Below are 14,869 nucleotides of genomic sequence, written 5' to 3' on the forward strand. Positions count from 1 at the left end.
CTGTTATACATGCTGTGTATTTTCAGACTTGAACCCTGATGAGAACTGAAATAAGCAGTTCCTGTTCTGAAGCAGAAGTGCTCTACTTAGTATTGAAATCCTCCTTCCCTTCCAACATCCCTCCTGGAGAAGGGGCAAAGAATCCTCAGCAGGGTGAGCCAGTAACAGCAAAACTCCATATAGCGTGGCTTTCCCTGCCACCTGAGCAGGTCAGCTGCGTGTTCACAGTACACCTGACATGCCAGAGAAACTGTACCCCCCATGAGAAACCGTTGCAGTGTGAGACCTTGTTGGTTCACTGTCTAGCCTTAGGAAATAAAAGGAAAGCTTGAAGTGATTGCTCTTGCGGTTTACAGATTTGGCAAATGATTGTGGGGGAATGGGGATGTTCTCTCTGGCCATGGCCGTGAAGGGCCATGCCTGCTTTGGTCAAGTAGAACTCAACACTGCTTGCTTCTACAGGCACAAAGCACAACACGTTCCCCTTACCCTCCAATATTACTATACCAAAGGTGTTGCCTCTATAGAAGAATTCATGAAGAATTAGCCATATCAAAGGTGTCTGTCTTTCACTGAGATTTGGTTAGCTGTCTATCTTCATGAATCTTAGGAAGCCCCTGAAGCTGATTGTTCTATCAAGCTTCTGTGAGTACTCTTTCTCTGAGGATACTGTGTGAGGGGGAAGATGCCATTCATGTTACCATCAGTATGAAGATTTTACTTCCATATGAAAATTGTTTATATGGTCCTAAGATTAATAGATTAAACTTTTAAAAAGTAGCAAGACTTGTTCCTAGTTCACATTGTTTGCCAGTAGCTAATATTTGACTGCTTTCTACTTTTTCCTCTTTGCTGTAATGGCACTGGTTTGAAAAGGAGTTTACCATTTCTACATCTTGGAGGTGTTCTTATGCTTTTTCAACCATAAAAAGAAAAAGGAGATCTGAATGTCATCTTGTCTAAGTTGCAAAACTGGTTTCAACTGATAAGACCAGTCTATCTTGAACTTCTTGAGCTGTATCTCACTGACTGGTTGTACCTACTGAGTCTAACACATTGCTTTCAGGAAGAGTGCTTGCTTTCTGTAACACCTCTGTGAGGAGGTACATGTGACGATTCACTGCTCTGTCTGAGAAAGCATTTCTCAACCTAATAAGCTGTTGTAGTTTGATTCACTAACTTGCATTTACCACTCTGCTGTCATTAAGAGCTAACTCAGTTCTTAACAAATGCAGGGTAATTCCTGGCGACAAGTGAACTATTCCTGTTGATCATCTGATGTATAATTAGTCATCTTTTTAACTCTCAGAAGCTTAAGATAAGAAAAGTTTTCTAATACAATCTAAAGATTAACACAATTCTTAAAGTTTTTTAAATTTACTTTTTAAAGTTTGTCTTAAAATAAATGAATGAGATATAAAGTGATTACAGAATAATTATATGCAAATAATGTGTTGATTCTTGCCTAAAGTTATTCCTTCCAAAATAAAGAAATTCAAACCTAGGAGGCCTTCTAAAATATATTCTGAAGTTGAGTGTTTTGAGATGAATGGGTTTTTTTTAGTAGTGGAATCATTCAAGCACCCATTACATTTTATTTGCAAAAATTTGGCTAAAATTTGGAATTTAGTTTTGTGTAGGTAGATGTTGTGGTGGTACTGGTAGAGCTGGGTGGAAAGACTTGACTTCATGACGTGATCCTGGTATTTTGATTTGTGGCCTTGGCAATGATACCTAAATTCCATTTAGTTCCATTACAATAAAGAAGGAAATGGACTTTCAGGGATAGAGGTGCATTTTGATGTATTGTATAATAAGGACCAAAAGGAAGAATTAAGCTAAATGGCCATTCCTCACCCTTGCCAGTAGGGAAGGCTGGCTAGTCTTTATGTAGCTATGTGTTTGAGTCAGTTCTTACAGCAAAAACTTAGGCAAGTAGCTTAGAATTCTAATTATTTTTCTGGCAAGGAAATTGTAATTGGAATATCCTGGATGTTAGTTTTGCAGTTGTGCTGTAAGTTGTTTTATGTGGTGGCTTATACACCCAGAGCTCCAGATTTCTTAGGATTTCCAAACTAGAGTGCTTGATGTTAGGATCCTGAGGAAGACTTAAGGACTCACAACAAAAGAATTTTCAGTTCTTGGTTCAGCTCAGTCCTGTGTCACTGCAACAGACAATAACTCTTGAGGCATAAATTCAGCCCTCTTGTCCTCATAGACTGTCATCTCACTCTGTATACGCAATGCTTTGAAAATCTAATTTCAGATTTTTTTCACTGTCCAAGTAGTACCCCAGGGGTTAAGTACATAAAAATTATTTATGAAACCTTGCTTTGCCATTTTGTTTAAACCTGATATTTTATGTAACCAATATGGCATGTATGAAAAAGTAATATTCTAGAAAAAATATTTCCAGGAATTAAGAGTGGAAGTAGACAGGATTGGTTGACTTCAAGTCTGAAAATGAGGTGTACATTAAAAGACTTTTCAAAAGCACATTGTCCATGAAGTTTGCAAATATTTTCTTTGATGAAAAGAGTCTCTGTATGACATGCATGTAAATTGGACACATACCTAGAGATGTTTTTAGTTGGTGTGGTTTTTGTGGGTTTTTTTATGTTAAAATAGAGTTCAGCTGCTGTGAGCCTTTGTGAAGTTGTTTTTGATAGTCTAGTCAAGACCCAGGTGGTTACTACGTTTGGACTAGGGGATTAATTTGTATTGCCAAGCTTGAGTACAAGGGAAAAGTCCTGATTATTTTATAATATTGTGACCTATGACAGATCTGGTGATCCTATTGCCTGCTTTTTCGTGGGCATAGTAATGACTGACATTCTAGTGTCTGATGTGAATAATTACTGAATGACTCAATGAAGGCTATCATATTTTCTGCCTGTCTAATAGAAATCTATTTAAAGGAACAGGTTTGGGCAGTGAAGGCAAACTTCTGAAATGTGAAAAGAATGGCTAGATGTTAATTCAGTATTTGTCCATTTGATCTTGTTTATGCATGTGACTACTGAGTCTGGCTAAAGACTGATTAGGCACAGCATTTTGCAGGTAACTGTTCAATGTATTTGTCAAAAGTCAGGAGGAAGAGGGAAAGGAAAGCCATTCTATTTGGGTACTAAGCAGTTTTGAAACTCAAGTTTGCTTTACGCTCATCTCTTCCTTTTCCCCTTCCCCAAACTCAGCTCTTCTATCTATGACTGCATGTGTTGTCCTGTCGTTCTGCTATTTAATATTCAGGAGTGGAGGTTTTGAAGAAAGAATAGCATGAGGTGGAACTGTGTAACAATGTAGGTGTAGTTTATAGCAATTATTCAGTATATTTATTGTATGTGGAGTCTTAGACCAGTTTTCTTACCTTATATTGTCATGAGAATGTTTTTGCTGTGCATAAATCTTGTGAATATCTAGACAGTGTCACAGTTAACACATTTAGTTTGATTAGGTCAGATTGTTCTGTGCAGCAGTTGTATGTCCTGTACCAGCTTGGATAGCCCCTGCCATTGCTTTGTCTCCTAGAAAACAGTGATTGTTGTTCTTCAAGACTTTTTCCTGAAATTAGATGGAAGTGCTAAATACATTCAGTTGTATCCTTTTTGTTTCTGAAAGGGGATAACATTGACCTGATGGTCTAAATGGGGGAATATCAAGTAGGTTTTGCTTTCCCCCCTTTCTGTTTTTGGAATTTGAACTTAACTGATCTGTGCAGTCCAACATGTTTCAATGCTATTGTGATTTCTTATCTGAATGATAAGTAATATGTGCCGCAAATGTTATTTAACGTAACAACAAGAGTGTGTTCAGGTAGCTTGCTTACTTGCCTCTTACTTTTCCAGGAGTTGTTTTGAGCTACTGCTTTCAGTTCCTGAAAGTGAATTGCCGCATGAGGTGTGGTTAGGATTCCATCAGTCCATACAGGTAAGTGTTCTGAATTTCTCTTTTCAATTTACTTTTTTTTAAAAAAAGCCAAACAAAAAAACCAAAACCAAACTGCTGTTGTGCTCCTCTTCTTCTACCTTCCCCTGAATTGCACCTGTCCTGCATTGCTGTTATCCAGGCAATGAGAGTTTCTGAGCAGCAGAAGGCTGACTGCAACAACAGTATTGGCAGCCTTAGGCCCAACAACAGATTTATAACTACACAACCAATGGCAACTACGGCAAGAGAACTGCAGCAGATCTTGATCTATCTAATGATTTGTGTGAGAGAAAGATTGAGTTAGATGGAGTGGTGTAACAGCTCTGAGGTATTACTTTGAAGACAACTAAAAAAGCTTTTGTTGAGATCTGAGTGGCAAGTTAGTGTCTATACCTGATTTGAGGGGGATGAAAATAGTAGGACAGGTCTTTAGTCCAGATGATTCCTAGAAGTGTTTCTTCTGAGTGTGGCATGTGCTTGGTAGTAGAAAGAAGTGCAGTAGGTACAGTTTTGATCCTATGGTCTTAGTGGTGTCAAAGATTTGTCCTTTAGTTTGAGTGCTGGTACATAGTCCTGTGAATCCCTTACTGACTATGGCAGATTATAATGGACATTGCAGCACTCCAGAACCAAGTTTGAAGGTATATCAGTTTATTTTGACAATTCCCAGCTATGCCATCTATTAGACGTAGTCTGTAGCTATTAGTCATGGTGTTGCAGAGGTTAGGTCTATTTTCCCAACCCATTCATTTGTGGGGATGCCCCAAATAAGGGTAGTGAGCCACAGGTTCGTCTTTTGTGTTTGGGCTGATCGAAGAAGTTGAAACGTACAGTTTCCAGGGTAGCCCTTAAATTCATTAACCAGTCATCATTGGATAAAGAGGAGTGACTCATAGAATCCCAGGTTGGAAGCGACCTCAAGTCTGGTCCAACCTTTCTTGGCAAAAGCACGGTCTAGACAAGATGGCCCAGCACCCTGTCCAGCTAAATCTTAGCAGTGCCCAATGTTGGGGAATCTACCACTTCCCTGGGGAATTATTCCAGTGGCTGATTGTTCTCATTGTGAAAAACTTTCCTCTTGTGCCAATTGGAATGTCCCCAGGAGTAACTTGTATTCATTAGCCCTTGTCCTTTCAATGTGACTCCTTGTAAAAAGGGAATCTCCATTTTCTTTGTAGCCACCCTTTAAATACTGAAACATAGTGATAAGCTCTTCCCTCAGCTTTATGAGCTTGTCATACACTAAAAGGCATACAGTAAGTTTGTATCTGAGATGGCCTAGACCTGAAACAAGATGTTCTCTCATATTCAGAGTATGGGAGGGCATATATAGGCTTTTTCCCCTTATAGCAGAGCTATAAAGCAGCTCTAAGAATGACTAGCTTTTCACTGGAGGGATCTGCAAGGAGAATTGTTGTTACCAAGGAGAATCATTTCTGTGATCTAACAAGCATGTGTTTCTAGGTTTCTGAAGCAAGTGATTGAGCTTTGATACTACTGTCAACAGAGCGCAAGTTTTTAGTCAGATGAAATTACTTTATTCAGGCTGAGTATGTTGGAAGGGAACTGTTAAATTCCAGGGGTAGAAGAGTGACACAAGCCCAGATATCTCATGTCAACTTTTAGAACTAAGGGAAAATTCAAGATGATTACTGCACTGCCAGGTGTAGTAATATACTTGGCGTTTTGAAACTGGCATCCAAGTTTAGCACTCATCTAATGCTTCCCATAGTTCAAACATTCAAAGATTTGGGCAAAGCTTATTAAACATGGTAGTACTCTGAAACCTTGCTGAACGGGTTTGTGGACTTTTACAAACAGGTGCTTTTAATGAGATTTTGAAGTAGCACTCTTGCAAAAATACAAGAATGAGAATGTTCGTACCCTGCCCTGGAATACAATAGGAATCCACTCTTCATCAGAGAAGAGGAGGGTAACAGAGGAGGAGTATGCAGTCGTACAGAGGGCAGTATAGACCTTTAGACAGGAATCACTTGTAGGCTCTCATGTCAGGACTTGTACATTTAAAGTCTGTGATGATGTTAATGCACCAATCTCCAGGCAAATCCAGTAGCAAAGCACCGCAAAATTATATATTCGCACATGCCCCAGATTGACAGATGTGAGTGTGCTTATTCCTTTCCTAACAAAAGGGGTAAGTGTGGCTGATGAGGAATATAACTCCAAATGTAACTGGTGGTTGCAGCAAATGTGGGACAGAAGTATTTCTTTCAGATCTGCCTGCATTAATTGTTGCTCTGTAACAATCTGCATAGGTAGTGAGAGTCAGTGAAACTTCAAATACCTTTTTCACTCCTGGGGTGAAAATTTAAGGGCTTGCATTTCAGAGCAGCAAGGTGTAGGGACTTTTCTGAAACTGAAAATGGAGTGTCACTGACATCAAGCTTATATACAAAATGCTATCAGAAGATTTATTTGGTGTCTGAACCTGTTTGTTCTAACAGTAGTTATACCCTGCAGTCCCCCATGAGTGCAGTTTTCCTTATCTCTAAGCAAGACCAGAGGCAGCCTGTGCAAAATGAAAACAAGTTGTGAGATTGTATGGCAGAAGTCTCAGCACAGATTTTATAGAGTGTCAACACGCAAAAGGATGTGGATGCAGGTGGGGAAGTGCTGTAAAATACGAGTGAAAGGATTGGGGCAGAATTACAATGGGACCCTTGTTACAGGCAAACTCAATTAATCTGGGGGATGAACTCAGTGGAGAGGTACTGTGGGGATGGATGTCATCTGGCCAGTTAAGGAAGATAAAACAGTGCATTCAAAGGTTGTTTTAGTGGAGGCAGAGATGTATTGTCATGGGAATTGAATACAGATTATGGAACAGTGTTCCCTTCAAGCCTTACAAAGAGCATAAATGCTTTCTTTAGAGAAGTTATGTATTGAGGATGTGCATAAAACAAAAACTTTTGTGACACTGTAGTAGTTGCTGATTGCCAGCACTGAAAAATCCTGGTATCTTCAGTAACTGTTCAAAGGATTGTGTTTTCTCTTTAACTTTGTCCATAGGCTCTTACTATATTATCCTTTCCTGACTTCATCTAGAATGAAATGCTTTGTGTCCCTCTCTTAAGGACCTATTTATGGTGTTGTCTTAACTTAATGAGATCTGTATACTTAAATTTTGCATTAGGTTTCTTCAAAGACTTTTGAAGTATTCGTAGTAGATTTTTGTAAATATTTCCATTAATAATCAAAAATTTTCCCTTAATAATTCTTCACCAGGTCCAATAAGAAAAGGTTTAGCTAAGCATCTAGAATAGAAGTGTCTTGTCAGTAGTTAGTTACTTATGCTACATCTGTTGGTGAATTTCATATTTGATATTTCAGTATTGATACCCTCAATCTCAAACACAGTGCTGACCCAGCAAATCAGGTGACATGTATAATAGGCCTCTTTTTTCTCACCTTCTAAAGTTATTCTTTCAGCCCTTAATGCAAAGGTGCTGAAATGTGAACGATCCTCAAAACTGAACTGGGCTCTGCTAGCTCGGTACTGCATCCCAAAGCCCTCACAGCGGGGAAGAGTGGCTGTTGGGAAAACATTATTTACATTGGATGTCTGGATCACTGAATGTCATAATCTGAGGAGTGGCAGTCTTTTCAGTAGTAGTACCTCACCCTTGTCCAAACTTTGATGATTAATTTTTGTCAGCTACTGTTATGGCCAGGAGAGTTGTAAAGATTCTGTGATCTGCTCAGGTTAAACTAAGGTGAAACAACACCAGACAAACACTTAAAATGTTTTACTTGTGGTAGAAATAGCTTAAACTTGGAAAAGGATAGTAAGCAATGTCGTCTTTTACAAATCTGTAAGAAAAAAAAAAAGGGGGAAGAGAAAGGAGAGGAAGAGTCAAATCTGTATCACCACTCCAGGTTCCAGTGTTGTCTCACGTCTGGTAATCTTGAGTAGTGGGTGCACACCCAGCAAAGTTTTCTGCAGCCTTCTAAGTTCATCTTATCAGCTGATTAGCATACTAGATCAAGAGAGGCAGGTATTCCATGAACTCCTTTCCATGAGAGACAAGGAAAAAAGGTGGAGCATGGGTTTGGTGGTCATGCTTGCCCTCCTCCCCTTTTTTTTTCCTCATTTTTTTGCTTAGGTCCATCTGGTGCTGGTTATTTATCTCTTATCAGTCTTTTAGCTCTTCTTCGAGGCTATAGTCGTAAATTAAGGTGCAGACATTAACCCAAACATATGGTTTTACTCCGTCTATGCCTCCCTGCTTCAAGGCTTATCTAAGGAATTTGGCTATAAAACTGCAAGGGAGTGGAGCTGTGCACCCTTCAATACACTCTGCGCTTCCCTAGGCAGATAATTCATTCCTCAGACCAACCACAAAGGCCACAATTTGTCCTTGAGGCTTTTCGTGTTGTTGAATGTTTGACCTGTTAATTCCTTCAGTTCCTCACAGCTATGTCATTCTGTTGGTGGCAGCAGATAAATGGTCTGTTTTGTCTTTCTCTGAGGCAGTGGCTTCTACCTCCTCAGAACATGCAGCTCAGCAGCAGAGGGACTTGGGATAAGTGTCACTAAGAGGCAATGAATCTCAGCCAGTGTAATGTGTGGTCTTTGGCACTTGTTGATTGGCAAGTGCTTGCTGGGGCCAGGATGGGTATAACCCTGCCCTATCAATACAGAGGGTGAATTCATACAACGAGGTGTTTCCCTCTCTCTGCCCTTCAGAACTGCACAGAGCTGAAAATCCTGTTTGTAGTTCAATCTTCTTCACTAATAAATATCTTGAAGTTGCTAGAACAGATATTTGGGTGACACCGCTATATGTAATACCTGCTCAGAGCTCTCTGTGGCTTCCTTAAAGCTCTTGCAGTACTGCAGTACATTTAAGTACAGTAAGGCACTGATAATTTAAGAGGTAATGCTTTGTCTCATGTTTGTTAAATTATTCCTCAACAGTAAGAGCTGGGAATGTCCAAGTTATATGCTTTTATTCAAATGATGCCAGGAAGTGGTATAAATTCTCAAGACTTGCAGTAAGATTGTTAATTTTTTATTGATATTAATGCTTTGTTGAAGCTCTTTGTGAATAATCTGAACATATAAACAGTACCCTCAAAGGAAGTGTAGGCAGATTACCAAAGGTCTTCTGATAACAAGAACTCTTCTGATTCGGCTGTTGTTGTGAGCTCAGTAAAGTTCATTGAGTTCAGTCTTCCAGGTGAAATTCGAAGTCATAGGCTGCTGTTAAATGCTGATGGGTTTTTGGACTTGGTCTTTGACCTGTTCTACACTTGAGACTGATAGAGGTTAAAGCTGTAATGTTAGTATATGGTAGGGGAATGCACAATGGATGTTTTGGCAACTTACTGTGTTGAAAAAACTTAATGTGTGTGCTGTACAGTTGAGAGAGGTCAAAAGTAGGGGTTGTCAAAATGGGCTTGTATTTATTTTGTGGGTAAGATACAGTATCCCTTCAACCTGCACACCCGTAACTGTTTTCTTAATCACCCAAGTCTGAGGATAAAATTACATACATAGACTTTCTATATGATCGTAACTGCCACTTTCAGAAACTCCAGACTGTGGTTACATACTTCATAGATCTAAATTTAGATCAGTTTGTTGTTTCCCACTGACATTTTTAAAGCTGTCCTGAGGCTATAACTTGAGCATCTTTTGGCAGCAGCACAGACTTAAGCATTAAGTCTGTCATTCACCTGCCTGATTCTACTGGCATGCCATTTAGCTGTGTGTAAAGTGGGGAAATTATCATGCTTTAATTTTTAAAAACGAAACAAAAAACTTACACTCCTCCCCTGAGGCTCTTTCTGTTGAATTTAGTTTCCTGATCCAGCTTGCACAGGAAGGAAAGACTTGAGAGGAGAACAGCTGTGTAAGCATAAGGGTTGCTTAAGTGCTGTTTTCAAATGCTTAAATACAGCCTGAAACCTTTGTGTGTTGTAACTCCTGTGTAGCTCATCATTCTAAGCCTCATACTTGGCTGTCTTTGCATCTGCAAATCAGCACCAACTCTTCTACTGATACCAACAACTGATTTTGAGGTGGTCTCACCGATAGCTCACTTGCTAGTTTCACTTTCTTTATAATAATTTTTAGAAGTAGCTTAGTCCTTTAATAATTGTTTGTACTTAGCAAGTATGCTAGGAACTAAGAGTTGGAACAGTTACAGCAGTTATCTAAAAATAAAATCACCATTGAGGCAATATTTACAGAAAATCTTGGGCATTGCTAAGGAAGATGAGATGATTGAAGTTATCAAAACTGCTTGATTGTTGCATTCAGCTATGAGGCTTTCAACTTTAGTGCTCCTTAGAAGGTGGAAGTCTGCACTATAGTTCTGCGTTTGGAAAGAACTCCTAATGTGTGTTCACTTCTGATGTTTGGTTTTGTTCTTGCAGTCAGAGAAGAACTAGTGTAGGGCAGAAGCACTGACTCCCACTAAGTGTGCTTTCAGTATGTCCGGTAATCCTCTGAATATGCAGTCCTCGGACTGCATTGAATATGCAGACTATTGTGGAAGAGTCATGAGGTAGCTGGAGCTGGAAGGTAGCTGAAGTTATCTGATCCACCTGTTCACTCAGAGTAAGGGCTATCTTGAATCAGGTTGCTTAGGATCCTGCCCCACCAAGTTTTAAGTGTCTGTAAGAATGGAGATTGCACAAACTTTGGGTAGTCCTTTCAAAGTGAGGGTATTTAAACATTGATACACACACCCCTCCCCCCTGTACAGAATTTCCCTTTGTGACTTGTCTGTTGACTCACTCACTAGACAGAGAGTCCAGCTCCAACTACCTCCTGGGGAGCATAGCAAAGATAAAGCCAGCTCAGAAATTTTCCTCTTAACCCACTCTTCCTAAGATTGTATAGGCCTTCTGGTGGCTTTTGCTGGACTTGCTCCACTCTGGCAGATGAGCAGTACAGGACAGCCACAACTGAGTGTTGTACCCCAGTGGAGTCTCAACAGTACCAAACAGATGGGAATAAACACTTCACCAACCTCCTGGTTATGTTCTGTTTGAAACCAGCATAGTCTGTCTTGTTTGCAGTAAGGGCTCACTGCTGACCTACACTTAAATTACAGACCCTAGAGGCCTGTTGTGCCGAATTGGTCACCAACCTCTGTTGATACTTGGGGTTGTGCCAGGTGCAGCACTTTGCGTTTGCCTGTGTTGAACTTCAGTGAGTCCCTGTCAGCGATGTTCTGTGACCTGTTGAATGTCTTTCTGAACGGCAGCCCTGCCCTCCAGTGTCAGCTGCTTCTTACATTAAAGACTGGTTATAGCTGGAAATCCTGTTTATTTAAGTCAGCACATCATGTTACTTTAATGTCATGACTAGTGTAGGAAGAAGATCAGCCTAGCCTTGGAGTACAGTAATACCAGTTTCTGGAATCAGGAATGCATTTTGTGCTCTTACCAGCTTAAACGGAAACATGCAAAATGTGCTTTACTTTTCCTTGACTTCCTCATGCTTCTTGTAACAGCAACATCTCCTACAGGTACTCAACTCCTGTGTTGCAGAACACCAGTCCGTGTTCTTGCTCATTCTCTAAAGTTTCACAATTCATTGTGTGCTACATGAGCAAGCAGGAAGGTGGTTGCTGTAACGAGCTTTGCAGGAGTATATGCATCTTCCTGTGGTCCCCTTTCGATTGTTGGAATCTTCACTTGGTACTTACCTGGGTTCTCACCTCAGTGACAGAATGCCCCAAAGTCATCTGGATGCACAGACTCCTTGAAGAGCCCCATACTCTTTGTTTCCTATTCTAGAGACTGACAGGCTCTCCAGGAGCTGGATGGATCCCTATAAACTTGCCAATGGACACAGACTTCAGGGGTAGAGTTTGTTCCATAGAGTGTACAAGTATGCTGTGGTATACTTGGAGCGGATACATGTAATTGGGGAGTGAGGAGGGAAGGGTGCTGTGTTAGCTATACTTTAATTTGGGATCTACTAAGTAGCATGTCTGGTACTATGGGTTCATAGTTATTCAAGAGGAGTCCTTTAAGAAACTTGAGACTATTACTTATGACAGCTATGGATCAATGTAAATGAACCCTTCCCAGCAAGAATGTAATTTTCCCTTTGTGAATCTTTTGCTGGAAATAAAGCTTCACTCCTTAGAGTGTAGGTGCTTTACCCAAGTTCTCCATGCACAGACTTACGGAGTGCAGTTTGCAGTATTAGAAAGGACATAGTTATATCAAGAAATTGAAGTTGGTCTGAAATTAGCAACTGATACTCAACATCAATATCTGATTTATTAAATGGCATCTAATCATTAAATGCAGAGATGCCTTTTACTGTGAATGGTTAATGGGAAAGTCTTGGGTGCTTTCATAGCAGATTCACTTGAAAAACATGTGTTGCAATGTGGAATGTAGTTTATTGCTGTCTTTTGACAGCTCATGATACAAGGCTGTTTGGTTACTCTGGTATTCCCAGTGGTCATAGCATTAGCCCCATTTAATTCTTATAATTTAGGACATGGAATTGATTCTGATATATATATATATAGAGAGAGAGATATAGAGATATATATATGGGATACAACAGAGGCTATTGAAAGCAAACCTGAAGTTAATAATAGTGTTAAAAGTACTGCCAACTAAAACACAGCTCATTAGAACTATGGGACATTGTCACATATCAAACTAAGTCTTAAACTTAAGATGTATTGTGACTGAGAAGCATTTTTACTGAATGTGTAGCCACAAATTGCCTACAGTTGGTTGGCCTCTGTGAGCGTTAGGAAATTCTGTGCAGTGATATTAATTGTTTTAGTCCAAGTCACCCTAGATTGGTTTTCCTGCTAGGGACATTAAGTGCTGGAATCTGTTTCCAGTTGCTTTTTCTTCTGTGTTAGACTCTAGACTTCTTTCCATGTGTAATCGTTTTCTTCCCTCCTTCACTCAGATTTCCAGAAGTGGTAGGGCCTTTATCACTCTGAGTATTGTGCTATGCATGAAGGTTTTGGTGGACGAACTTCAGCTGGAGACCTGTTTGGTGTGGAGGGTCTCTGGGTCAACCGTCACAGTATCCAAACTCTCAGGATTGGAAATTCCTGGATCTTAGAGTAAATGTACTGGACATGGGTTAGTTTCTAAGGAAATGGTGTATCTGTATCCAGTAGAAGGATACATGTTCATGATCCAGTCTGGACTGTGAGTGTTGTACAGCAGTCTCTACTGTGTGTGTCGTGCTCTGCTTTCTCTTTCTTAAGTTCCCTGAGACTTCTTGCATCTCTAACCACCAGGAAACGTGCATCTTCATATGACCCTAGCCTCACCCTTTTGGTAAATGAGAGGAGTCCTTTCTGAGCCTCTCCTATTGCATTGCTTCTTGTGTAGCTTAAGGATGTTTCCCCCTGCCACTTTCCTCAGACTAGTGGGTCACCGCTTTAATAATTCTCAGAGAAGTGAATTGACTGACTCATCTCCCTAGTGTTAACACTAAATGTAAAATTTTACCCTTTTGGCATTTTGTTAATCATTCTGAAAACTATTTAGTCTTCATTCCGGTTTCTTAGATGGCACTAAATGTTTTGATACAGAATAGTCCTTTGTCTTTTATACAATAATTTCTGTAATTTTATTTATATGTACACATGTACACGGAGAAACATAAAAATTGTGGAAAAGTTACAACTGCAGAATAGGCTTTTTGAATTAACTTTCAGTACTTTGAAATTGGAAAGTTTTGCTGTAGGATTAGAGAAGTGAAAGGACATTGTACTGTTAAAATCCCAGTGCAAACATGTCACAACAGTATTGACTTGGAAGAATGGTGAGAAACCATTAGAATACAGTCAAATATTAGAACATATAATGTAAAATTACATTGATTTAATTTTTAGCAAATACTTTTAATGACTCTTTTACATTTTGTAGGATTCACATGATGCTTTATTGGAATTTGGGAATAACAACCTCCAAGTATTGGTGGATATCACAAGGGAAGGAGTATGGAAAAATCCAGTTCTTCTTAAAATTCTATCCCAGCAACCAGTAGAAACTGAGGAAGGTAAGAATATGATTTTAGAGATGGTATGTGGTTATTAAGAAATTACTTGGTGCAGATTTGGTGGGGAACCAGTGATTTGAAGTCAGAAGGGACTTGTATTTTAAATTGCCTTGTGCAGTAGTATTCATGTGTTGCTAAATGATATTTATGATGAAACTGTCTCACTGGCACGCTGAACAATGTGTCCTTGCTAATGCATCTCGGGCTATACTATCCATCGGTTTGAATATTTTGAAACTCCATTTTTAAAAGTAATTACTTCATTTCCCATCATAAAAATACAGAAATTTTGCTCCCTGAGGTGATTTGAAACTCTGTTTTTAAATGTTTTCCTGAATGCCTCACAGGGAGGAGTTCTATGTCCACACCTTTCAGAGGCATAAAAGATGCATATGGAGGGGCAACATGAGTGTGGAAGTTTCCTTTTATTAAGTTCTGGGCTGGGAATCTCATTATGGAAATAAGATCTTGAATCAGAAAATGTTGAGAGGTGAGGGGAAAAGGAGTTTTTAGTGTAACTTCATATAATTTTTTTAATGTCTTCTCTTAAACTCTCCTGTACTCGCTGAAATTTTTTCATACCTATTAGTGGTACTATGAAGTACTTGCAGGTATTTCTTTTAACTCTTCCAACTGTGAGATCACAGTTTATCTTGGTGGTAATCTAAAGTTAAAAATATTATAGAGGGGAAGAAGAGCTTAAAATATTTTTTCTTAAAAATAAAGGAGCACAAAAAGGGATTTTAAATCAAGCTTTCTTCCGTAGCAGAATCCTTCTTTCTGGCTTTCAGTAGCCTCTCTTTGAGTTGTGTTAAGTTAGTACTTTTTAATAAACAAGAAAGCACATTAAGGTTATTCAGAGGTGTTGCGTTTAAGGTAATGAAATAATTTGGTAAGAGATGAATCCCCTTGCGT

The 14,869-nt window shown here is 39.4% G+C and overlaps 1 protein-coding gene across 3 annotated transcripts in view; it reads left to right on the forward strand.

Moving 5' to 3' along the window:
• The window catches only part of RLF (RLF zinc finger), a 52,131-nt gene that overhangs the window by 7,590 nt on the left and 29,672 nt on the right, over positions 1-14,869 (forward strand). The window contains exons 3-4 of one of the 3 annotated variants that reach the window (XM_074894174.1): positions 3,846-3,927; positions 13,822-13,954. In XM_074894174.1, the coding sequence (XP_074750275.1) occupies positions 3,846-3,927; positions 13,822-13,954 (215 nt within the window). Of the gene's footprint in view, positions 1-3,845; positions 3,928-13,821; positions 13,955-14,869 lie in introns of those variants that run through there. The other 2 variants (XM_074894175.1, XM_074894176.1) reach the window with 2 other exon arrangements.

Source organism: Strix uralensis, chromosome 25 (assembly GCF_047716275.1).
Source record: "Strix uralensis isolate ZFMK-TIS-50842 chromosome 25, bStrUra1, whole genome shotgun sequence".
NCBI classification, from domain to species: domain Eukaryota; kingdom Metazoa; phylum Chordata; class Aves; order Strigiformes; family Strigidae; genus Strix; species Strix uralensis.